Genomic DNA, 24,951 nt, shown 5'->3' with positions numbered 1-24,951 from the left:
GGCCTCCGACGGGGTGGGAGCAGCCCATGGACGACCAGCTGGCAGTGGGTGAGATTTCAGCAGCAACACCATTGATGGCATTGACTGTGTGCAGTTCTGAGCCGCAGGCTCAGAGGAAAGGGAAAAGGGAACTGACTCTCATCACCCCCACGGAAGGCTCAGGCCTTGCGTGGCTGCTTTTTACTCAACACCTCTCTGCAAGTAAAGCCAACCAGGCTCAAACGCTGAGATGTCCTGGGGCAGGTCTGCACAGCTGGAGGTGCCAGAAGGGCCCTGGGGCTCTCAGGGAGGCGGGGTCCCCAAAGGCCAGACAGGAAGTGGGAATTGGTGTGGACCCAAAGGACAAAAGCAACCTGTACTGGAAAGGGAAAGGGTGGGAAGACCTGCGGGCAAGGGCTGTAGAAGAGGCCAAGACGGGAGTTCCCCCAGGGGGAGCCAGGACCCTGCAGGAAACAGCAGCCTGAGGCATTGGGAGGTAGGAACTAAAGCAGCGGTTCTCAACCTGTGGGTCGCGACCCCTGAAAATACATCCTGCATATCAGATATTTACATTACGATTCATAACAGTAGCAAAATTACAGTTATGAAGTAGCAACGAAAATAATTTTATGGCTGGGGGTCCCCACAACATGAGGAACTGTATTAAAGGGTCGCGGCATTAGGAAGGTTGAGAACCACTGAAAGGATGTCCAGAGGCAGAACTGGAAGGCGCCTCAGCAGCCATCAATTACTGCTCTCCTGGTTTATGGCTGAAAGTGGATGCCAGAGATGCGGGATTTACTCCAGACCACACAATGAGCCTGCCTGGGCCAGAGCCTAGCTCTCCAGCCCCATCCAGGGACCCTTCCTCTGGAGACTGTAGGTTGGGAGTGGATTTCATGCAATGGGCACATGTGAGCATGTAAGAGAAGTGGTGTCATCTTTGAAGTTGAATCATTGGTGACATCCCAGGGTTAGCATTAATCCCCTTTAAGACTATGTCCTATCCCGCTATTTTGTCCTCCTCAGTTTAGCACCTTGTAAAGGACTGAGTACATTAACATGGAATTTAAATAAACTGGTCTACACTGTGTGTGATTAGGGAGTCAACACTGTCATAAATGTGGGGCATGCATGGTGACTACTGTGGGCAAAGAAGTGTCTGTACCATGGGGTATCTTATAGGGGTGTAAGGAGTCCTTATGATGGCATATAATGTGATATAAATGGAGTGTCTACACTGTGCAGGTGTACTGTTTGGGAGCATTTGAGTTGCCTGCACCTTGGGGGGGACCTATTGGATTATATATGGCATCTACACTGTGGTGATGACCTTATGGGGACATAAAAGCTGTCTGTCTGCAGGGTATCTTATAGAGGTGGATGGAGTGTATACATGATGGCTGTGCACTATTTGGGGTCACATGACATGTCTGCACCTGAGTGTTCTACAGGGGTCTATGTGTGAGCGAGATCTGCTGTGCGTGAGGGGGATTTGTTGGGGAGATCTGCTTACTATATGTGATGACTATACAGTACTTGCAATGGCTGTATTTAGGGTGATCATATATAACAAAAGGGTATATTAATGCATACTAGTATACTGTCATATTCTTTCTGTGCATATACTATGAACGATGGTCATACACTGTGAGTAATGGAGAGACTGCATGTGATTAGTGTACCATATGTATGTGATAAGTACAGACTGTGTGTGGAGTACATATTGAATAGGCTTATATGAAGGATATACCCTGAGTGTGGTGAGTATACACTTTGTGATGGCTATGTTTTGTGAGTAATAGTATATAAGGCATCTACAGTGTATAGAATGGATATACTTTTATGACAAGTATACACTGTGTGGGTGATGGGTACACTTTGGGGAGGCACATGCTATGTGATATGGATGCACTACCAGTATATGTGAGATGGGCATATACCAGTGATGGCAAACCTTTTGAGCTCGGCGTGTCAGCATTTTGAAAAACCCTAACTTAACTCTGGTGCCGTGTCACATATAGAAATTTTTTGGTATTTCCAACCATAGTAAAGCAAAGGCTTATATTTTTGATATTTATTTTATATATTTAAATGCCATTTAACAAAGAAAAATCAACCAAAATAATGAGTTCGTGTGTCACCTCTGGCACGCATGTCATAGGCTCGCCATCACTGGCATATACTATGACATATACATGGAGTGGGATAGGTTTACAGGTAAGTGTGAGTACCTGCTGCATATGTATACATTGTGTGGTGGGTATAATCATGAGTAATAGGTATATATGGTATACATAATGGACATATTCTTTAAGAATCCACTTTGTGGGACAAATAGGCATGGTGTGATTCGTACGCTATGGGGGGTAGTCTGTGTATGAAATAGTTGTTGGGATGGGTCTACTGTGTGGATATCAGGCATCCTGTGTGTGTGTCGCTTGTGATAGGAATATTGGGTGTGTGTCTGCATGTGAGCAGACAGAATGCAGTCACTCTACTGGGAGGGGGCATAGCAGGGAGCAGTTGGATCTTCATCTGTTTCCAGAACCTCCAGACCCTTGAGCCCACCGCCATACTGTTTCAGGTTCTTCCTCAAGTTCTTCCTCAAATGCAACCAGAACTGCCTAAAGAATGCCGGGAATCCCCGAGACATGCGTCGCTTCCAGGTGGGTCTGGGGAGAGGGTTCACGCCTGCAAACCTGCCCTTTCCTGTTAGTGGGAGTCAGGGGTACCCCTGCCACCCCGGGAAAGGCCTCGAGGGCAGATCCCTGCCCAACCCAGCCCAGCCCTGTGCTTCAGGGTCTGATGCCTGCTGGGGGTGGGGTGGCTCCATCTCAGCTTATGCTGGCTGCCAAGGGAGGCTTCATTAGAGCCCCACTTAAGGAGATGCTAATTGTGACATTTTTACATGATTAACGACCCAGCTAATTTGCATAGCGTGAAGCAGCGAGCAGCTGCCCTTAGCACATCCCCAACCTGCACACCCGTCCCAGGGAAGGAGGGGGGAAGAAGGCAGCCCCAATTTCCTCCCAAGGGTGGGGGCTCCTGCTGGTGGGCTCTCAAGCTGATGCTGACCCCCTCATCAAAACTCTCACTTCACTTGCCTAAGACCCATTCCTGCCATGGAGCCCCAGGAACAGAGCCTGGGCTACTGTGTGTCTGCAGAAACCGTAGCCACTCCACCCGAGGAGACAGCCTCCCCCCCCCCCCCCCAACTCTTGACTTTTCTAGCTCCGGGGGTCAGTTGCCCTGGGCCGTCAGAGACTGGGCTTCTGGGAATGTCACCTGCCCCAGCTGGCTCCCTTGCACAACCCTGCGGGGCTGAAGCTCTTCCCCATGTCCATGACCCTGAATTCCAGCCTCCAGGTGCTGGCGCCCCACAAGTTTCCTCCTGGGGGCCTCCCCCATCCCCAGGGCTCCAGCCAGGCTGGCCTCGGCTCTCCCCGCAGGTGGTGGTGTCCACGACCGTGAGCGTGGACGGACACGTGCTGGCCGTGTCTGACAACATGTTTGTGCACAACAACTCCAAGCATGGCCGCAGGGCGCGCCGCCTGGACCCCTCCGAAGGTCAGGACCCCCGGTTCAGGCCCCGCGGCCGCAGGCCCAGCCAGCCTCGCGTCCCCACCCTGGGGCCAGCCCCTGACCTGGCTCCTCTCCCGCCTCCCAGCTGCCACCCCCTGCATCAAGGCCATCAGCCCGGGGGAGGGCTGGACCACGGGCGGCGCCACCGTCATTGTCATCGGCGACAACTTCTTCGACGGCTTGCAGGTCGTGTTCGGGAACGTGCTCGTGTGGAGTGAGGTGGGCCACCCCCCTCCCCGCCCCCGTCAGACTCTCTCGGGGCTTGGGGCTGGGCCTTTCTCTCCCGGGTCTTCACCCGCAGGCCTCCTCTCTCCCCTCGCAGCTCATCACGCCCCACGCCATTCGGGTGCAGACGCCCCCGCGGCACATCCCCGGGGTGGTGGAGGTGACCCTGTCCTACAAGTCCAAGCAGTTTTGCAAGGGAGCCCCCGGCCGCTTTGTCTACACAGGTGAGGAGTCAGGCGGGAGAGGGGAGGCCTAGGGTCCCGGGAGGGAGCCCTGGCCTCGGGGTTAGTCAGATCTACCTGTGGCCTCGCCCCCTGGCGGCTGCTTTCCTCCCTGTGCACCTCGCGCTGCGTTCTTTCCTTGCGATTCTCTCTCTCCTGGCCTCTGGCTCCTCGTTCCCCTCCCAGGCGCCGAGTCCCAGCCCTCCTCCGCCTTCTCTCGGCCTCGGGCCTTCTCGCCAGGGTGTCCAGAGCACCCCACTCCTCAGGGTCTAGATTAACATCTCCACGGGAATGTTTATTTCCAAGGTGCCCCCAATAGGCTCTGCTCTCTGAATCCTCCCTGGGTGTCTTGGTTCCTCCAAGCCTCACTCTGCATGCGTGTGTGTACACACACACACACACACACACACACACACACACACACGACCCGAGTGAAAGCCACTCCCTGGAGATGCGGGGTAGAAGCCTTCATCCCGGCTCTGTTTGGCCACTGGCCATAAATTCCCACCTAAGCCCAAGCCACGCACTTCTCCACTCTCCACCCCCCACCCCACCCCCATCCAACAGATATTCACGGAGCCCTTCGTGGGGCTCCCCCACTGGGCAGTGACCCTACTTACTGACAGGGAGTGCCAGCCTGGCTGGGGGCTGGAGATACACGCGGAGGGGATGTCAGCCAGGGGATTCCTCCTGCAGAGTGTGTGTGTGTGTGTGTGTGTGTGTGTGTGTGTGTGTGTGTGTGTGTTGGGGGGGGGGGTAGGCATCCAGGGAGAAGGGAGAAGGCATGCAAGTGCAAGGACCCGGGGTGAGTGTTCTACACTTTGGGGTAAACGAAAGGAAATTCTCTAAATCTGACGCCGAAGGTGAAGGAAGGTAAGGCTTCCGCTGGTGCGTTAGGTTGGGGTGAGGTGCTGCTGAGAGTGCACCTGAGCTGTGATAAGTGGAGATGGTTGAGGGGTTTCTTTTTTATGGCAAATAATTTACTCCTGATAAGACCAAATGCAGATGATTAATAAAAAAAAAGCTTTCCCTCCAGTCCTGCAGAAGCTAACATGTATATACAGTTTCCTTTTTTGTCATAAGAGAGGAACTCAAGAAACGTCTAAGATCACCGACCCGGGATTTTCCGAGAGGTTGGGGCGGGGCTGGGTGGCGGCTCTGCTGCGCCGGGCGCTGGGAGGGGGCGTCCTCCACTCGCTGCCGCTCTCCCCAGCCCTGAACGAACCCACCATTGACTACGGGTTCCAGCGGCTACAGAAAGTCATTCCCAGACACCCCGGCGATCCCGAGAGGCTGCCCAAGGTACTCGGAGGGGCGCGGCGGGGCGGGGCGGGGGTGAGGGTGTCCTGTGGCCGAGGCGGGAGTCCGGCTCCCGGCCCCTCCGTCGCCCCCAGGGACTGCTCCTTGGTCCCGCTGTCTCCTCCCCTGCCCCCAGGAGGTGCTGTTGAAGCGGGCGGCCGACTTGGCGGAGGCCCTGTACGGAGTGCCCAGCAGTAACCAGGTAGGGCGCGCCCGCCGCCGCCGCCCCTCGCGCGCTGCCTGCGCCCCGGCGCCCCGGCTGCCCGGCCTGCCCTGCTCCTGTCTTCGCAGGAGCTCCTCCTGAAGCGCGCGGCGGACGTGGCCGAGGCTCTGTACAGCGCCCCCCGAGCGCCCGCGCCCCTGGGGCCGCTGGCCCCCAGCCACCCCCACCCCGCCGTCGTGGGCATCAACGCCTTCAGCAGCCCGCTGGCCATCGCCGTCGGGGAAGCCACGCCGGGCCCGGAGCCGGGTGCGTCCCGCAGTCCCCAGCGCGCGGACGCCCCCTTCCCGGCGGCGCTGCACCCCTGACCGCCGCTCTCCCGCAGGCTACGCGCGCAGCTGCAGCAGCGCGTCCCCCCGCGGGTTCGCGCCCAGCCCCGGCTCGCAGCAGAGCAGCTACGGCGGCGGCCTCGGAGCCGGCCTCGGCGGCTACGGGGCGCCGGGAGTGGCTGGCCTCGGCGTGCCCGGCTCCCCGAGCTTCCTCAATGGCTCCACGGCCACCTCGCCCTTCACCAGTGAGTGTCCCCTGCCCGCGGAGGGAGGGACCGGACCCCCGGGAGCAGCGTGGGGAGCAGCCCTGCGCCTCCTAGCCCTTGGGGCGGGGGGTTTGGAGGGGGGGAGGCTTCCGGCACCTGTCCCTTGAGCATCGACACTGGCCTTGCCATTGGGAGCCAGGCCAGCCCTCGGCGTGCGCGATCTCTCTCTCTCTCTCTCTCTCTCTCTCTCTCTCTCTCTCTCTCTCTCTCTCTCTCTCTCTCTCTCGTTGGGCTCCCGCCCCTCAACTCCACCCCTCTGCTTCACATCCCGGGCCCTGGGGGACAGTTCTTGCACCGTTAACTCTCTTTGCTGACTTCATCGCTTCTAGCCTTCCCGTCCCTTTAAAACGGGCTTTTAACTAGGGAGCGTCCCTCTGAACCTGGCGGACCGCCACCTTTTGGTCTTAAACCAGAACTTCTGGAGGAGCATGGCGCCCCCTGCCGGAAGCCTGAGGGAACTCGGGGATCAAGAAAAGGGGGTTTCCACCTGGCCCCATGCTCCCCTGGAGCGTTGGTCTGAGAGGCAGGGGAGACGTGGCTCCCTGCGATGGGGTCATGCAGAGCGAGCGAATTCTGTGTGGTCAGACGGCGGGATTCAACGTTTGAGTGTCCAAATCAGGAGCTGTCTGACATTCAGCTAGTTATTTACTTTGAACGTCAGTTTCTTTGCTGTAAAATGGGATCATTGTCACCCCCTGCCAAGGGTTGTCCTCAGGGCACTAATCATTCTCTGTCTGGCTTCTTGGGGTGGAGCATTTCAAAGGTAGGTGGATGGGCAACAGGACATTTAGGCTTTTACTGTTTGCACTGCCCTCAAGTCCCTCTTTTCAACACCAAGTTCCAGGGCAGCCTGTTTTCAGCTTCTTATAAGGGTGTCCCAAAATTTACGCAAGAAGTAATTTTGATAGAAAACACAGGTTTATAATTAAAAATTCTAAATTTTTTATTGATTCATAAAGTATACAGGATAGGGTTATGTATGGAATAGCATATCGGGTAAATGGCCTCCACGGCACAAAAAACTGGATTATCATGTCGCGATAGTGAGCACCACTAACTGTTATTGCCTGAGCAGCCGCATTTCGGTCATGGAAAATTTCAACAAAAGAGTGCGTATGTGCCAGCAAAGCCGTGGAGGCCATTTACCCGAAATCCTATTCCATACATAACCCTATACTGTATACTTTATGAATCAATAAAAATTTTGCAATTTTAAATTATAAACCTGTGTTTTCTATCAAAATTACTTCTTGCGTGAATTTTGGGACACCCCTTAACTTAGCTATTAAGCTGACATTTATAAAGCACCCACTGTGTGCTGCAAAGCACCTCCCTATCAATTGTAAGAGAGATTGTACCTCAAGTCTAGGGGGATGCTGCTGAGCCAGAGAAATGAGGAAGGCTGTGCGAGAAGCTGGTCGTGGCTTTTCCTGTGCTTTCCTCACCTGCCCCCCATCTTATGTTTGCTATTGCTGAGGATCAAAGTCTCTGGCCACCTGTCTAGCCTTCCTTGCCAGTGACCTGCACCCTGGGTACTGCTCTTTCTGACTGTGGGTTTGAGTCTGGCACTCTACTCCCTTCCCAGGCTCAACTTCTGGAACCCTAAGCCCCGTATTCCAGCATCCACACAGGCGATATCCCTCCGGAAGCCTCTGTCTCTCCTGGCCATTTTCTCAGGCCAGGCTCCACTGCTCTTACTTCCCTTCAGTTCTAGGAAAGCACTCTCAAACCTCTCTCTGGGTGCCCCTTGGATTTGGAGCTGCTGGAGTCTGGAGCACCAACCTCCCTCCTCCACTATAACACAGTGCCATCAGCAGTGGAGGAACTCACTGATCCAGTGGGCAGAAGCCAGGCCACCTGGGGTCTCCCCATTCAGCCAGAGGATCGAGAATTCTAGAGCTGCTTATACCCCACTTCCAGCATCAGCTGGGGACACCCTGGCCTAGCCCCAGTGCCAGTCCCATCTCGTAATATTGTAGTGCTGACCCAGGTCCCCATCCACTCCTCATGTGCAGAGGACATTGTGGTATAGCTTCAGGGACTGTCATTTTCATTGAGTGATAGGATGTGCCTGGAATGACATCCAGAACTGTCCCAGCCAGTGGGTCTGGGCTATCTGTGTGGACTGCCCCTTGGTCTTTACTTTGGCCACCAGCAGCCCTGGACTGACCCACAACTCCCATCCTACTCAAGCTGCAAAATGTGGCTGTGAGCCCCTGGCCTTGAGAGATAGAGTACATTTGTTTCAAGCCCTCCGTGGAGCTCATGTGGAGCTCATGGCCTCGTCAGCTAGCAGTGAGCATTGTCTTAAAGGAGATGACCATTCATGGCCTGAGGACATTTGGGACAAGGGCAGCAATGAATCAATGGGAGGAGGAGGGGTGCTTTGATGCCAAAGGCAGCTAGCCTTCTCAGGCTCTTGGTTTCTTCCAGAAAGCCTCTGCCCCACCCCGCTGCTCAGACAACACTGAAATCACAGCCGGATTGGTCTTTAGGAAAGGCAGGGAACTGGGTTCAGATGAAGATATGGAAAGAGGAGTCCAGAGATACAGTGGGCAGGAGCCCCCAGGAGAGGAGGCTGCAGGGAGGAGGGACAGACAAAGCCTCTATGCAGGGCTGCAAGCCACAGCTCCGGGTGACTAGGGGGTTGGAGGACAGGAAAATCTGAGGATGTGATCCCTACACTTCATTTATTTTTTTTAAATATATTTTTAGCCCTAGCTGGTTTGGCTCAGTGGATAGAGCATCGGCCTGTGGACCAAAGGGTCCCGGGTTTGATTCCAGTCAAGGGCATGTACCTTGGTTACAGGCTCCCCTCTGGCCTGGGCCCTGGTCGGGGCATGTGCAGGAGGCAACCAATCAATGTGTTTCTCTCACATTGATATTTCTCTCTCTTTACCTCTTCCACTCTCTCTAAATATCAAAGGAAAAATATCCTCGGTGAGGATTTAAAATATATATATATATATAAATTTATTTATTTGATTGATTTCAGAGAGGAAGGGAGAGAGAGAGACAGCAACATCGATGATGAGAATCATTGCTTGGCTGCCTCCTACACGCCCCCTACTGGGTATGGAGCCTACAACCCAGACACGGGCTGCCCTGACCGGAACCGAACCATGACCTCTTGGTTCATAAGCCGATGCTCAACCACTGAGCCACGCCAGTCGGGCCCTATGCTTTTCTTTAAAATTGACCAGCTGGACGAGGGTGATGTAGGACCTGGGCTGGAGATGACAAGGACCTACATTAAACTGGGAGAAAACAAAATACCCAGAGTGAGAGGTGATTGATAAGGGGAGCATATTTGTGGAGGAAGTTCAAGTGCTTGTTGTGTGAGCTCTGGCCCTGGACAGAGAGCCTTGTAACAGGAGCCTTCATCTACCCCCAAACTTTACCCCTGACCATTTGCCCCAGCTCCACTATGAACCCCAATCTTCAACTCTGAGAACTTTGGTACTCTAGGGGCCATAAATATTTTTCAGCTTCTCAGACTTCCAGTGGTTTTCAGCAGGAATCCTAGGCTGTTCTATCTCTTGCTCATCTTTGGAGCCACCTCCCAGTATTTGATTTTGTTGGATATTCTGGTTTTGCTTTTGTTTTTACCTAATCTGACTCTGTTACCTCCAGCCCCAAGAAAGGGTCTCCAGAGCCCCCCAAAAGGCAAGTGTTGGCCCAGGACCTCAGAGGCTCCCAGCCTGCCTCCAGACCCTGCCCTGTATGGGTCCCCCCAGGACCTTCGCAGCCCCGAGTGAGGTCTGGGCCTGGGGTCAGCAGCCCACGCTGCTCACTATGGTGCTGTCTCCCTGTTGTGTCTCCCACTGCCTTCCCTGCTGCACCTGCCCCTGCCCGCCCCGCCCCGGAGTCATGCCCTCTAGCCCCCCGCTGGCTGCTGCCTCCTCCATGTCCCTCCCGGCGGCTGCCCCCACCACCAGCGTCTTCTCCTTCTCACCTGTCAACATGATCTCCGCTGTCAAACAGAGGAGCGCCTTTGCCCCCGTGCTGCGCCCACCAAGCTCCCCAACCCAGGCCTGCCCCAGAGCCCACGGAGAGGGGCTTCCAGGTGAGTGAGTGGTTCATTCTGCCCCACTGTGGCCTGGTGGAGCAGCTGGGCTTGAGGGGCCCATGCCATCCACATCTCACCAGAGCCTCATGCCAGTTGACCAGGTCTCCCAGTAGGGTACAGAGCAAAGAGCTTTGTAGGAGTCCAAGGGGACCCCATTTCCCTGTCCTCATAGCTTGGGATGGTCACCACTCCTGATGCTATCAACTGGCCACTTGACCAAGGGAAAGGGGACTCAAATTCCAGTTGGAGAAGGTCTGAAAACCATCCCAAGGCCCCACCCCCATCCAGTTGAACCCAGGGCAGAGACCTAATACTCAGCTGGAGGAACCCCACGTGGACTGCGTGCTTTTTAACTGTGTGTCCACTGGAGGGTAGCACACACCACTGTGAGGGACTGGGTCTCTTGCTGATGGAAGGGGACTGGCCTTGGGCAAAGTTTAGCCCAGCTTCCTCTCCCCCATTTTCCAGATAAGAAATTGAGACCACATCATCCCTCCACATCCCAATTGTGAAATGGTTGTCATTTGCCACTTCATTTATCAGTCTCCTCTAACTCAACATCCAATTTAACAGCCTGAGCCCTAACCAATAGTGTATAGCGAGTCAAAAGAAGTCACATCCCCTAGAAGATGACTGTTAGGATGGGCTTGGTAGATAATGCTCTAGGATGATTTGAAAGGGCAATCCTTTTTTTGCCTTGTTGTTTTTTTTTAACCCAAGACAGTTTAAAATGTGAAGGACATCAATACCAACCATGGGAGGGGGGTAGGCAGGGGCAAGGGTGATGGGAGTGATGAATGTCATGGAGATAGGGGAGGAAGCCACGCTGCTGCTGCCGCTGCATTGGCTATCAGTGCTCCTGGAGGCTGACCTCTTTTCTTTTCTGTCCTGGTACCTGGCCATCTGCTTCCTCACCTCGAGCCAGGCCCTCTGGCACGCCTCGCCTAACTCTCTGCAATGCTGGTTCCAGACCAGAGCTAGGGCTGGCTAACTACCTCCAAGGCTCTTGATAGCACTGTACTCAGCCCTGTATACTGTCCCCAGCCCAGAGAGGACAGGCAGATAAGCTCCCCAGGCCACACATGGCTCATAGCCCCTCCCCTTTGTTACTACAGACCAGCCTTTTGAGGATTCTGAGAAGTTCCACTCTCCAGCCCGGGGGCTTCAGGGCCTGGCGTACTCCTAATTACGGTAAGTCTCTGGCTGGTCCTTTCCCGGCCTTAGATGGGCTATCTCTCCCAAAGACCTTAGCATGTATGGGGAGCTGGGTTACAGGTCTTCCTCTCCAGGGCCCATCTAGACCACTGTCAGGGCCACGGAGCCCGTGCAGTGGCCCATACTGAACAAGTGTCAAGAAGTGGCTTCCTGTCCCCTGCAGCCAGCCTTCATTCAAGACCTTCTCTCCATCTCCCAACCAGGTCTGCAGGTCTGGCCCCTGCTGGCCCGGACTGGAGGTCCCACCAGGATTCACACCCATGCCCTGGATGGCAGCACAGACAGAGGCAGGGCCAGGGCTGTGGACAGACCTCAACCCATGGGCCTGAATGGGGAGAGGACTTCATCCCCATGCTCCCGGCCCTCCACAGGCTTCTTTCACCTCCCTTTCTTGGGGCTGGTCGAAGCCCCAGCACTGTGCTGATGCTTTTGGCAGGAGAGCATCCCAGGGAGGTGCTGGGATGTAGGACTTCACACTCTGGACCGGTTCCTGTGGAAGAGATGGACTTTGTGCAGACCTGAGGCATCAGGTGACAGGAGCACAGGAAGTGGACTGTGGGAAAGAGGATAGCTCAGGGAGAGGTGGCCTGGGAAGATCCCATTTGTGTCTGGCCCATCTCGCTGGGCCAGAGCCCACTTCTCTTTAGGGCAAGGGAGATGTCCAGCAGCCTCAGAAGGCTTGCCCAGGCTCCCATGGAGCTTCCGATGGTCGCTTGGCCCCATGGCTGCCCCACTCCCATCGCAGCCTGCACTCTCACGCTTGCCACATCATGAATCCCAGTGGGGGCTTCAGGCATGGCAGTGCAGAAGAGGGGGTGCTAGGCCCCTGAATTATGGGTCTTCCTCCCAATAGATGTCCCATGGACTCTGACCCACACACACATGACTCTGCTGGTCCCATAGAACCATGGAACGGGCCCAGCTGCCCCTGGACTCACACTCTGCTCTGTTGGGGTTGGAGAAAACAGAACAATAAACACAGATGCGGGTGGCCACCCAGCCTCTCCTGCCTGCTTCCTTGGCGTGGGTCTGCTTTTCTAGGCTTCTCATGAAGCCCGTCTAAAACATGCCCCTGGCAGTGTTCTTGCACGTTGGGCTTTTTCAACAGCCCCAGAGTTCAACTGAGCAACTATTCCCTACCCAGGTCTGCTTTCAGGTACTGTGTCGGGGTGTGGGGAGAAGGCGTACAGGCCTGAGGACCCAGGACATGGGCTGAGCCCTGAGATCTTTGGCTGGGAGCACATTCTGGCCACTGAGGGCTCCATCCCCTAGCTGTCTGGCAGGACCAAAGTAGGAATTTTCACCCCCCAGCGTAGGGGTTGCTGGGGACCAGAACATAACAAATTAAACATTACCTAGGTGTACACAGTCCCAGAAGTAAGATCCCTCCTGGCTAGAGGCTGCAGGGCCTCACTTGGGCTGGGTGGGGTGGCTTTTGGCTCCCAAAGTTGCTATCTGAGCGAGGTCTGACCCCAGGCCTAACCACTTTCTGGCTTTCCTGTCTCAGAGTTTTGGAGGAAGGATAGTAAAGATGCAAGATTCCTGGACTCATTTACCCCCTCTCCAGGATGAATCCCTGTTGTTCCCCTGAGACATGTGCCTGAGACCTCGGACCCGGGGAGCCATTTTTTGACTTATTGTCCAGGGATCCCAGTGTCCAGGCTGGTGGCACTCTTTTGCTCTGACCTGGGGAAATCCTATTCTTTCCCAACCCATGTGCCCATGCCCTACAGCCCTCTGGGCAAAGACACTTGCCAAGGAAGATGGGCTGGTCCTGCCACTTCCTTCTCTTGTGATCCTGGCCAACATCTGGGACCATAACAGGTAGCCTTCTGGTCACCCTCCCCTATTTATAGTGCTTGCCTGGTCTCCCCCTCAGTTCCTGTTTCCAGCCTATGTTGCAGAGCCCTGAAGGCTACCATGCCACACCCTGCTCCATTCAGACTCTGAGCAGTTTCCACTGCCTGGGGCTCTCCACTGCAGTCCACTGGACTGGATGCAGATGGTAGCCGGACAATGGTCATATTCTGGTTCCTGAGATGGGTCAGATGCCATGGATGATAGGAATGAGATGTGATATCTGTCTTCAAAAATCTCTCAACTGTGCTCAGGCCACCATTTGAGTCGGCACTGCCCACTCCCTGGTCCAGAGTAGGCAGAGCTAATCAATTATGTTTGCTATCAGTTTGATGGACTGAATTGTGTCCTCCCCAAATTCATCCATTCAAGCCCTAACCCTTTCCCCCCATATGACTATATTTAGAGATAGGGCCTTTAAGGAGGTGATTAAGGTTAAATAAGGTCATGAGAGTCGTGCCCTCGTCTGATAGAATTGGTGTCCTTGTAAGAAGAGACCCCAGAGCTCTCTCTTCACTATATGAGGACACGGTGAGAAGGTGAGACTGTCTACAAGCCAGGAAGAGAGTCCTCGCCAGGAACCAAATCAGCTGGCACCTTGATCGCTGGTACTTGTAGTTTCCAGAACAATGAGAAAATAAATTTCTATTGTTTCAGCCACCTCGTATATGGCATTTTGTTATGGTAGCCTAAAGTAACTAATATAATTTTCTTTTTCACATGTCCTAGATTGGGTTCCCCTAGAAGCAGAATCTGAGACAAGCTTCCTGCTGGAGAACTGGGGTAGACAGTGTAGAACACACCTCAGAGTTTTTCCACCTGAGGAGCAAGGGAGCTGGAGTATTTATACACCAACTTCCATCAGTCAGTGGGTGAGGGCTTCTGTGGGGAAGGGGAGCATTACCTTCCTGGCACTTCCAGTCAGCCCATGGGTGGTAAAACAGGTCCCAAAAGCTAGAGAAAATCTTCAGGCAAAAAGATGCAGGTGTTGGCAGATGGAGTCAGACAGGTGTGCACTGAAGAGATCAAGATGAGGAGGTGTGGGTGGGACACAAAAGTGTCTACCGTGGAGATAGTCCCGGGGTGTCAACCTGTGGAAAAGGAAGTTGATTTTTGTACTTGAAATAAGTTCAGAGCGGGCGTGAATTTTCCTTTATCTGCAAGTCCCAATTCTCCTGAGACCACATGACAGAAACTGCCCACGTTATTTCTAGATGCCAGGTGACAAAGAGCCCCTTCTCAGCATCAGCCCACCCACAGGGCCAATCAGGATAAAGATAAGACAGTTGGTTACTCGATCTTCAGAGAGACAACATCTCCCAGAAATCCTCCGCTTTCTTCCCATATGTTTCCCAGCAAAACGAGGCTGCTGTGTTCTACATCCTATCCGGGGATCAGACAGCCTCTGAAGCTGCATTTCGCTCAGACAGGACCCACTGGGGGACTGGACTCAGTGATTCAAGGGAAGCCAGGTAGCAGCTGAGACCAGCCCAACTGCTGACTATTCTGCAAAACATCTTTCTCCCCATCCCACCCAATCGGTGGGCCCCTTACCCTCTTGCAAAAACAAAAGTCTCCCAGAAAAATGGAAACTGCCATGCAAATGGGGAAAGGATGGTTTTTTAATCAATGGCATTGGGTCAATTGGATATTCAAATGAAAAAAATTAAACTTAACCTCTACCTCACAGTGGCAATTTTATCATAAAACAAGTATCCATAAATATATGGGCTTGTTCTGGATTCCCTATTCTGATCCATTGATCTTTTTGTCTATCTTTATACCAATACCACACTAATATAATTACTAGAGACCCAATGCATGAAATTTGTGCACGGGGCCTTGGCCCCGGCCCCTGCCCACCACTGCCGTGGCCCCTGCCCACTGTGGCTTTGTCTGGAAGAAAGGACGTCCAGAAGGACGTCCAGTCTAATTAGCATATTACACTTTTATTATTCTAGACTAGAGGCCCGATGCACGAAATTCATGCAAGAGTAGGCCTTTGCAGCCGTGGCGGCTGCTTGGATCCCTCCCTCGCAGTTGTGGTGGCTTCCTTGATCCCATGGCTATAGCCCAAGTTTCGTCTGGAAGGTTGTCTGGAAGGACATCTGGTCTAATTAGCATATTATGCTTTTTTATTATAGATGTTAAATTAGTAAGGTTTTTTTAAATATATATTTTATTGATTTTCCACAGAGAGGAAGGGAGAGAGGTAGAGAGTTAGAAACATCAATCAGCTGCCTCCTGCACGCCCCCCACTGGGGATGTGCCCACAACCAAGGTACATGCCCTTGACCGGAATCGAACCTGGGACCTTTCAGTCCGCAGGCCAACGCTCTATCCACTGAGCCAAACTGGTTTCGGCAGATTAGTAAGTTTTTAAAAATATCTTTTTAATAATTTTTTAGAGAGAGAGAGGAAGGGAGAGGGATAGAGAGATGGAAACATCGATGAGAGAGAATCATTGATCAGCTGCCTCCTGCACGCCCCCTACTGGGGATTGAGCCCGTAACCTGTGCATGTGCCCTTGACCGGAATTGACCTGGAATGCTTCAGTTCGCAGGTCGATGCTCTATCCACTGAGCCAAACCAGCCAGGGCTATTCTTAATTTTATTTAAAATTTTTAAAATTATGAATAGATGCAAATTTTATGAACTTCTCTTCTGCATGTATTGAGATAATTGTGTGACTTTCTCCAATATTTTGTTAATGTGCTGAATTACACTCATTATGTGTCTAATGTTAAGCCATTGCATCAACTGTCTAATTACATGTTTTAACGGTCAACTCCAGTCTATTTTTTACCCCACTCCCCATGCCCCTCTTCCTCTCTGTCTTTGCACTACTCTCTCTGAAGGCACCTATTGGCTCTTTTCTTCCCCACAAGAAGCTAGGCTTTTGGGAAACAAAATGTAGAGATCTACAGACCAACTCAGTCCTTCACCCTGCCATGCCGTCTTCAGCTAACTTCTTGAAGTAGAGGGGGGAAAACATAAGAACAAACACACGTTAATCTCTCACTAAGTCATTCTACCTCCATAACCTGCCTCTTCCCAGCTGGACTCATAGCTCTGGGTCCCCCTATTGGAGTTCCAGAATAGCACTCATGGGTAGTCTGTCCAGCAGCCCCTGCTTCCACTCTCCAAAGGAGAAGGTGTGCAAACCTCCCCCCTGGCCTCAGCCTTGGAGCTTCTGGGTTTAGAGCTGCAGGGACCGCCAATGAGAATAAGTGGGAGGATTCTGAGTCCACAGACCCTCTCTCCGCTTCCACTGGCAGCAGAACAGAAGAGACTTCATGGCCCTAAAGATGTAGAAGAGGCTTTCCAGCAGGGCAGTAACAGAAACAAGTACATTTTTATTTTATTCCCTGAGAGGAAAGGAGCCAAGTGTTTAAAGGGGGAAGGAAAAATGCTGTAAAGTAACAGGTCTGCTGCTCCTTGGGGCCCAGCACCCTGGCATCTTGGTTCTCCAAAGCCCTTCCTTCCATCGCCTGCCTGGGAATGAACGCTGCTCCTGATGCGCCCTTGGCTGTGCGTGGGCCTCTCAGGCTAGGCTGCCAGGGCTCCTTGGCTGAGTCGGGGAAGCTGTGAGCTGCTGGGAGAGGAGAGGTGGGGAGGTCTCCCCATGGCAGGGTTGAAAGGGCTGTCTATCTGGCACTGTGGCCAAGGGCCACTCCAGAGCTGGGCAGCCACCCTGTGGGTCCAGTTCCTGATGGCCTGTCTCGGGATGGAGTGTCATCAGGAAAGCCCTCTGGCCTGGGTCCCTGCTTCTGCTTCCTTTCTTGGCTTTCACCCACCTGGGGGTCTGGCTCCCCTCCATTCATCCTCCCCCTCACCACTCTCCCAGAGCATGAGTCCACTTTTAGGGGCGCGGGGTAGGGTCCGACCACTTTTGGGCTGGCACCAAGTCAAGCCCAGCCAGCATTGGCTTCTGTGGTGAAAGCTGGTTTGTCCGGGCTGCCCCTGGGCCCTTCTTGGAGCGGGGCCCAGAGGGCCACCTTGCCAAGACAAACTTTGGCTGCCGGGTGGAATGTGGTGGAGCGGCTGCTGAGCAGGCCCAAACCTGGCAGACCTGTCAATGGTGTCCCCGCTGTGGTTTCCACAGCACGCGGTCCTACAGGGTCCCCGGGGTCAAGCCAGGCCAGGAGCAGGTACCGAGAGGCCACTGGACATCGCTCTGCTCCTGTTGAGTAAGGCTAAAGCATCACCTCTTGATCGCACCTGAAAATCAAAACCCCCTAATCAAGCCTCAAAGATCAAAGAATTCCTCCAAACCCCTTCTTTGGGGTGTGTGTGTGTGTGTGTGTGTGTGTGTGCGCGCGCAGTTCAGTAGCAGAGGGAGGTGTGTGTGCACATGCACGTGTGGGGTTGGGAGAGGGGGGTGGGGGGCTGCCAAAGCAGAAGAAAGAGCCCCAGCAAGGTTTCTTCTTCCCTCAGAAGTGCAGTATGAGGGGACTCCATTGCCATTAGCTCCCCCATTTCTTCGGCACTTGCCATAATCCCATTCCATTAGCTGGGATTCCTTGAATGCAGGACCTGAAATGGGAATTCGTGTGCTCTCTGGAAGAAAAGGGGTGAGAGAGGCAGGGTAAGGCAGGGGAAAGAGCGAAGCAAGAATGTGCTCTCAGCCCTAGCTGGTTTGGCTCAGTGGTTGGAGCGTCGGCCCGTGCACTGCAGGGTCCCAGGTTCGAGTCCCATCAAAAGCACGTACCTCGGTTGCAGGCTCAATCCTTGGCCCTGGTCAAGGCATGTGTGGGAAGCAACCAATCGATGTGTCTCTGTGTCTCCCTCCCTTCACTCTCTCTAGAAATCAATGGAGAAAATACCATCAAGTGAGAATTAACAAAACAAAACAAAAATGTGCTCTCAGCAGGAATCCAGCATGATTCTCTACCCCCGACCTCACCAGGGTCTGGAGCATGAAGGGCAGGCACCACAGTTGGACCTTCTTTGCGGCAAGGAAATGGCTATCACACCCCTGTTCCAGTCCCGGGCTGCAGACTGCCGCAGTGGGGTGGAGCATGCAACCTCTGGGTCAAGCAGCTCCCATTTGGCCAACCGTAGTCCTTGGGGGAAGGGGGCAGTTGTGAGCTGTTATCAGTCAACACTCCACAGTTAGGGGATGGGTGCGCTGGCTGGCAAGGACGATCTGGGTGGGACACCACGGGCCTCCAGTATACCCATCTACCTAGTACCTCCAAAAGCAGGGGCTAGGCCTTTTTTTATGACATCACAATCTCTTGGGTGGCAAAGACTCCCCTTCTGTATATTCCACTACCATTTTGGGGAGTGTCCTGGGCCATTCACATACCAAGGGCAGGAAGCCGCCCAGGGAGCTGAGATGAGGTTCAGCAGAACTCTGCAGCAGAGGTGGATACATATAGCCAGGGGAACAGTTGGCTCAATAGTGGTCGCTGGGGGAAGGGCAATGGGTGGTGTCTACATTGGCTCTGCCGACCTGGGGCTCTGCAGCCATTGCCCAGACGCCTCTGAAAGCTGACCCAGCCTCTTTTTCCTGTCCTTTTCCTCCTCCTCAACCCCACTATACAAGTTGGGCCCCATTTCCCTTCTCTTCTACCTCCCAGATCAGGTGACCCTCAGCCAGTTCCCTAGGTAGGGGGAAGGGTGGCAGTCTTGCTGTTCCTCTAGTCTCTTTCCAAGATATTATCTTGGCATCAACTCCTGCTTCCCTCTGGCTTTCCCTTTTGATACTCAAAAGCCAATTTCCAAAGCAAAACAAAAAATACTGAGCCTGCTCTGTTTCTCCCTCTGAATTTCTGGGGCAGCCATCCTAATTCTACTTTGGGCAATGTGAACACTACTGACTGTCTAGAGCAGCGGTTCTCAACCTGGGGGTCGAACGACCCTTTCACAGGGGTTGCCTAAGACCATCGGAAAATACATATATAATTACATATTGTTTTTGTGATTAATCACTATGCTTTAATTATGTTCAATTTGTAACAGTGAAAATACATCCTGCAGATCAGATATTTACATTACGATTTATAACAGTAGCAAAATTACAGTTATGAAGTAGCAACGAAAATAATTTTATGGTTGGGGGTCACCACAACTTGAGGAACTGTATTAAAGGGTCGTGGAATAAGGAAGGTTGAGAACCACTGGTCTAGAGGGAAGAGCACAGAAATGAGAAAAGACAGGAGGAGGGGAAGTTCAAGGGGAGGTGATATAGTGTCCAGAGAGTAAAAATAGCAGTGGGCTGTGGGAGGGTCAGCTCTGGGAAGGGAGCACTCAGCAGGAAGCTCCTGGGAGGGAGCATTAGGAAAAAATAAAGAATGGGCAGAAAGCACTTTATGCACCAAAAACAACAAACAAAAACAAACCAACAGAAGAGCAGTAGAGACTTCCACTCTGAAAGAATGGGGTAGTTGTGCATCTCTATTCCTCCGCTAAGTATAACTTAAAACCCTGGACATTGTATATAGCAAAGCAAACGTAAAAAAGACTCTCAAAGGTGGAAAAAGAAGAAAGATTATCTGGGGACCTCAGTACTGAGGAAAGACTCAATAGTGAGTGCCGCAGCCTTTTGTAGCAAGGGTTCAGGAATCTGGAGAAGGGGCCGTGCGTAAATTGATACACTAGACAAGAAATATAAATTTAGAAGGCATGGGGAACCAGGCAGAAGCTTCACTCTAGTGATGAAGCTAGCTGAATCTCCAGACCCATATTCTTTTTATTTACTGGAATACATATTTGCCCTTTAAGAATGCAAACAGGCATATCAAAGGTAAGGTTTGGTAAACAGTAAAACATTATCAGGTTAGGGCAATGGTCGGCAAACCGTGGCTCGCGAGCCACATGCGGCTCTTTTCCCCTTGAGTGTGGCTCTTCCACAAATACCACGGTGCGGGCGCGCACGTACTGTGAGATTGAAACTTCGTGGCCCATGCGCAGAAGTCAGTATTTTGTGGAAGAGCCACACTCAAGGGGCCAAAGAGCCGCATGTGGCTCGCGAGCCGTAGTTTGCCGACAACTGGTAGGGGATCGTCTTCAGCATAGTCTTTAGCCCTTGCTAAAAGCCCAAGGTCCATCAGCCTTCTGAAGACTTCTTGCATAATTATGACCTGCTGGTCTTAGCCTCCAGCAAGTGAGTTCTTTGGGTTTTCTTTTTGCCTCATAATTCCTAGATTTGGAACTGTAGAGGCCAGAAATTCAGAAATGCAAGTGTTACGCAAGCAACAACAACAAAAAGCACCGCCCCCCAAATGTGCCCTTTCCAGCCAAGGGACCAAGAAAGGAACAACTCAGGAAGACAGAAGCTTTGAGACAAAATGTTCCTACTCTGGCCAAACCTCCGAGCTAACTAATTAATGCAAAAATATAGGAACAGACAAGTTTTCGTGTTTGCCTAAAGTTGGGATGGGAGGGGAGACTGAATACAAAATTCTTAAAATATTCATGTAGTACACCCACACCAACAAAGGCCCAGTGAGGAGCCTCAACTTTTACCCCTCCAGGCTGCAGTGGTGCCCCAACACCCGCTCCAGAGTGATGTTCGAGAAGACCAGTGGAAAGCTGAGACTTTCATCCCCACCAGCTGGTAATGAGATTTCCCCACCCCACCCACGTGTTCTCACTGGCTCCTCCGTGAAAACCATGTGAGGAACTTGGATTTCCACCCCACTCAGCAGTAACAAGGTGACTCTTGCCTTCCATGCTGCAATAGTATCACAGCAAACCTAATAGAGTCAGGACTTTCACCGCGGCCCAGAGGTGAATTGCTATCCCCAACCCATGGAATCAGTGGAGATCACACTTGGAGCCAGACCTCCCACCTCTGCCCATCAGCAAAAAGGAACCACCCCCACATGCAGCCCCTCCACCCCTGGTCCCACCAAAAGACCAAATTTCAAGGGCGTTTTAGAGTGGACTGAGTGTCTCTGTGGGCGTTTTGGACAGGATCACATGTCCTACAAGGAAAAAGACAAATAACTTCAAAGTTCTAAGAAGCCAGTGGAGTAGGGGCGCTATAGTGGATGTGCTCCCCTAATTCTTTCTGCACACAGATTTTTAGTGAGTGACAATTTGACATTAAAGCGTGAGCCTGTGGCCTTTATTTCCTCCACACTGCTTTCACACACTTGGGGCATTTATCTTGAGATTTATCTGTCACTGGCTGAAACCATCTTTGTCTTTCTTTCCATGGACATTAAATAGCTTTCATCCCAAGCATATGCTAGTACATACGGTCTCTGTACAAATTAGAAAGAGATGTCTCTTCCTCAAGTGTTATGTATTTCTTAACAATAATAATTAGGACAAACATAGGGAAGCACTTGGTCACCCCAAAGCTGAAAGACAGTGACCTTGCTAAACTTGCTTATTAGTTCTAGGCCAGTGACGGCGAACCTATGACATGCGTGTCAGAGGTGACACACGAACTCATTGTTTTGGTTGATTTTTCTTTGTTAAATGGCATTTAAATATGTAAAATAAATATCAAAAATATAAATCTTTGTTTTACTATAGTTGCAAATATCAAAAAATTTCTATATGTGACACGGCACCAGAGTTACGTTAGGGTTTTTCAAAATGCTGACACGCCGAGCTCAAAAGGTTCACCATCACTGTTCTAGACACTTTTTAAAAAATGGATTCTGTAGGATTTTCTGCATGGATGATTATGTCATCTGTGAATAGGGAGAGTTTTATTGATTCTTAACAATATTAAGCCTTTTATTTCTTTATCTTGCCTTATTAAACTTGCTAGGACTTCCAGTATTGCATTAAATGTAAATTTGGCTATTGTGAGTAATGCTTCTATGAACGTTGGTATACAAGTATCTGTTTGAATTCTTGCTTAAAATTTTTGGGGTATATCTGATATACCTAGGGGTAAAATTGCTGGGTCATTTGTTAATTCCACATCTAACATTTGAGGACTCATTAAAATCTTTTCAACAGCAACTGTAACATTTTACATTCTCACTAGCAACACGCAAGGGTTCCAATTTCTCCACGTTATTACCAACACTTACTTTCCATTTTATTGGTAATAGCCATCGTAACGGATGTGAAATGCTCTCTCATTGTGGTTTTGATGTGCTTTTCGCTAATGACTAATGATGTTGAGCATCTTCTAGGGTACTTATTGGCCATTTGTATATCTCCTTTGAAGAAATGTGTTCAAGTCCTTTGCCCATTTTTTAATTGGTTTGTTTTGTTGTTGAGTTGTAGGTGTTTTTATATATTTTGAATACTTAAATTTTTATAAATATTTTCTCCCATTCTCTGTATTCTCTTTTCACTCTCCTGCAGTACTTTTACACTCTTATAGTATTCTATGATGCACAAAAGTTTTTAATTTTGATGAAGTCTAATGCATCTATTTTTCTTTTGTTGCCTGTGCTTTTGGTGTTATATCCAAGAAGTTATCAAAAACTATAAAATTCCTAGAAGAAAACAGGAATCCCCTTAAGTTTTGACTTTTGATCCATTTTTTAAAAAATATGTTTTCATTGTTTTTTTGTTTTTGTTTTTGTTTTTTTGAGAGAGAGAGAGGAAGGGAGATTAAGAGAGAGAAACATCAATGAGAGAACCATGGATCGGCTGCCTCTTGCACGCCCTCTACTGGGGATCAAGCCCACAACCCAGGGATGTGCCCTAACCAGGGATCAAACTAGTGACCTTTTGGTGCATGGGATGATGGTCAACCAACTGAGCCACACTGGCTGGACTGACCTATTTTTGAGCTAATTTTTGTATAAGGGTCCAATTTCATTTTTTTTTGCATGTGCATACTAGCCAACTTTACGATGTGTCATAAAGCTACAGTCATAAAGACAGTGTGGTATTGGTGAAAGGATAGATACATACCAATGCAACAGACTATAAATTCCAGAAATAAACCCACACGAATGGCATTCCAATGCAGAAAGAACAGTTTTTCAACAAAAGGTGTTCGGAAAACTGGACCTTCGTACGCAAAAACAAGAAACCTTGACTTACATCTCACATGTATAAACACTAACTCAAAAGGGATTCTACATCTAAATGTAATATGCAAAATTCCCAGAAGAGAACATAGGAAAAATCTTCATGATTTATGGTTAATCAAAGATTTCTCAAATAGGACACAAAAAAATCTACAAAATAAAAAATAACAAATTGAACTTTATCAAAATTTAAAACTTCTGCTCTGCAAAGAACACTATTAAGAGAATAAAAAGACAAGCCACGGATTGGGAGAAAATATTTGCAAATCACATATCAGACAAAGGACATGTATCCAACTCTCAAAACTCAAAAATAAGAAAACAACTACCCAATTTGTCTAATGGACAAAAGAACTCTGTTTTGTCCCCTGTACATGACGTGTCACTTCACTCCCTTGCTGCTGTCAGGGTTCTCTCTGTCTTTGGCTTTTGACAATTCTATGTCTAGATATAGATTTCTTTGAGTTTATCTTGCTAAGAGTTCATTGAATTAATGCAAAAATATAGGACCAGACAAGTGATTCATGTTCGCCTAGAGTTGGAATGAGGGGAATCTGAGTACAAAGGGACAGCACAAGGGAACTCTTTATGCCTGCGCCTATGAATCCATACGTGTGACTCCCTGAAGTGTTCATCAAAAAACTGGATTTTAGCCCTAGCCAGTTTGGCTCAGTGGATAGAGCCTCGGCCTGCGGACCAAAGAGTCCTGGGTTTGATTCTGGTCAAGGGCACATACCCTGGTGGCAGGCTCCTCCCACGCCTGGGCCCTGGTCCGGGCTTACTGGAGGAGGCAACCAATTGATGTGTTTCTCTCACATCAATGTTTCTCTCTCTTTCCCTCTCTCTTCCACTCTCCCTAACAATCAATGGAAAAATATCGTTGGGTGAGGATTAACAACAACAAAAAAACCACACTAGATTTTAGCCCTGCCTGGTAATCTCAGTGGTTAGAGCATTGGCCTGTGTACCAAAGCTCCTGGTGGTCCTGGGACCACTGGTGGTTCGTGAGGTCCGAAAGGTTGGCGACTGCTGCCCCAAAGGGTTGTTGGTTCGATCCCCAGCCCCAGGGTGAGTGTGGGAGACAATCAATTGATCTCTTTCTGTCTCTCTCTCTTCCTTCTACTCTCTCTAAAAAGCAATGGAAAAAATATCCTCAGGTGGAAAAGTATATCGCTAGTACTCCGGAAACCCCCATGTCCTCCTCCATGATTGTCATTCTATGGCTTCCCCAGAATCAATCACTATCCTGAATTTTATCATAATTATGTTCTTGATTTTCTTTATCAGTTTATCACTCATACATCCATAAACAACATAAATCAGTTTTCCTTTTGTGTTTTGCTTATTTCACTCAAAAATGTTTTTGTGAGCCATCCATGTTGTGTGTGTATAGTGATTATTTTCATTCCTGTATACAATTCCATTACATACATGTACCATATTTTATTCTACATTCTACTCTTTTAAAAAAATATTTTTTATTGATTATAGAGAGGAAGGGAGAGGGAGAGAGAGATAGAAACATCAATGATGAGAGAGAATCATTGATTAGTTGTCTCCTGCATGCCCCACACTGGAGACCGAGCCTGCAACCCAGGCATGTGCCCTGACCAGGAATCAAACCGTGACCTCCTGGCTCATATGTCAGCGCTCAACCATTGAGCCATGCCGGCTGGCTCATCCTCCTCTTGATGGACATTTGGGCTGATTCCAATTTGGGTCTATTACAGATAAGGCTGCTATAGGCATTTATATAGATGTACCTTTTTGCACATGGAAGAGTTTCC

At 50.7% G+C, this 24,951-nt stretch overlaps 1 protein-coding gene across 1 annotated transcript in view; it reads left to right on the top strand.

Moving 5' to 3' along the window:
- The window catches only part of EBF4 (EBF family member 4), a gene marked incomplete at its 5' end in the record, with an annotated part of 56,681 nt that extends 44,311 nt beyond the window's left edge, over positions 1 to 12,370 (top strand). Inside the window, 11 exons of the mRNA XM_081097647.1 lie at positions 2,567 to 2,648; positions 3,432 to 3,549; positions 3,650 to 3,783; positions 3,887 to 4,013; positions 5,224 to 5,312; positions 5,446 to 5,511; positions 5,601 to 5,778; positions 5,855 to 6,043; positions 9,933 to 10,130; positions 11,249 to 11,324; positions 11,552 to 12,370. Of these exons, the coding sequence (XP_080953773.1) occupies positions 2,567 to 2,648; positions 3,432 to 3,549; positions 3,650 to 3,783; positions 3,887 to 4,013; positions 5,224 to 5,312; positions 5,446 to 5,511; positions 5,601 to 5,778; positions 5,855 to 6,043; positions 9,933 to 10,130; positions 11,249 to 11,319 (1,252 nt within the window). The 3' untranslated portion in view covers positions 11,320 to 11,324; positions 11,552 to 12,370. The remainder of the gene's footprint in view (positions 1 to 2,566; positions 2,649 to 3,431; positions 3,550 to 3,649; positions 3,784 to 3,886; positions 4,014 to 5,223; positions 5,313 to 5,445; positions 5,512 to 5,600; positions 5,779 to 5,854; positions 6,044 to 9,932; positions 10,131 to 11,248; positions 11,325 to 11,551) is intronic.
- Positions 12,371 to 24,951: the final 12,581 nt, after the last annotated feature.

Source organism: Myotis nattereri (assembly GCF_964212035.1).
Source record: "Myotis nattereri genome assembly, chromosome: 8".
In the NCBI taxonomy this organism is placed as follows: Eukaryota; Metazoa; Chordata; class Mammalia; order Chiroptera; family Vespertilionidae; genus Myotis; species Myotis nattereri.
Note: the sequence above shows the minus strand (reverse complement) of the source record. Positions and strands in the feature narration are given on the sequence as shown.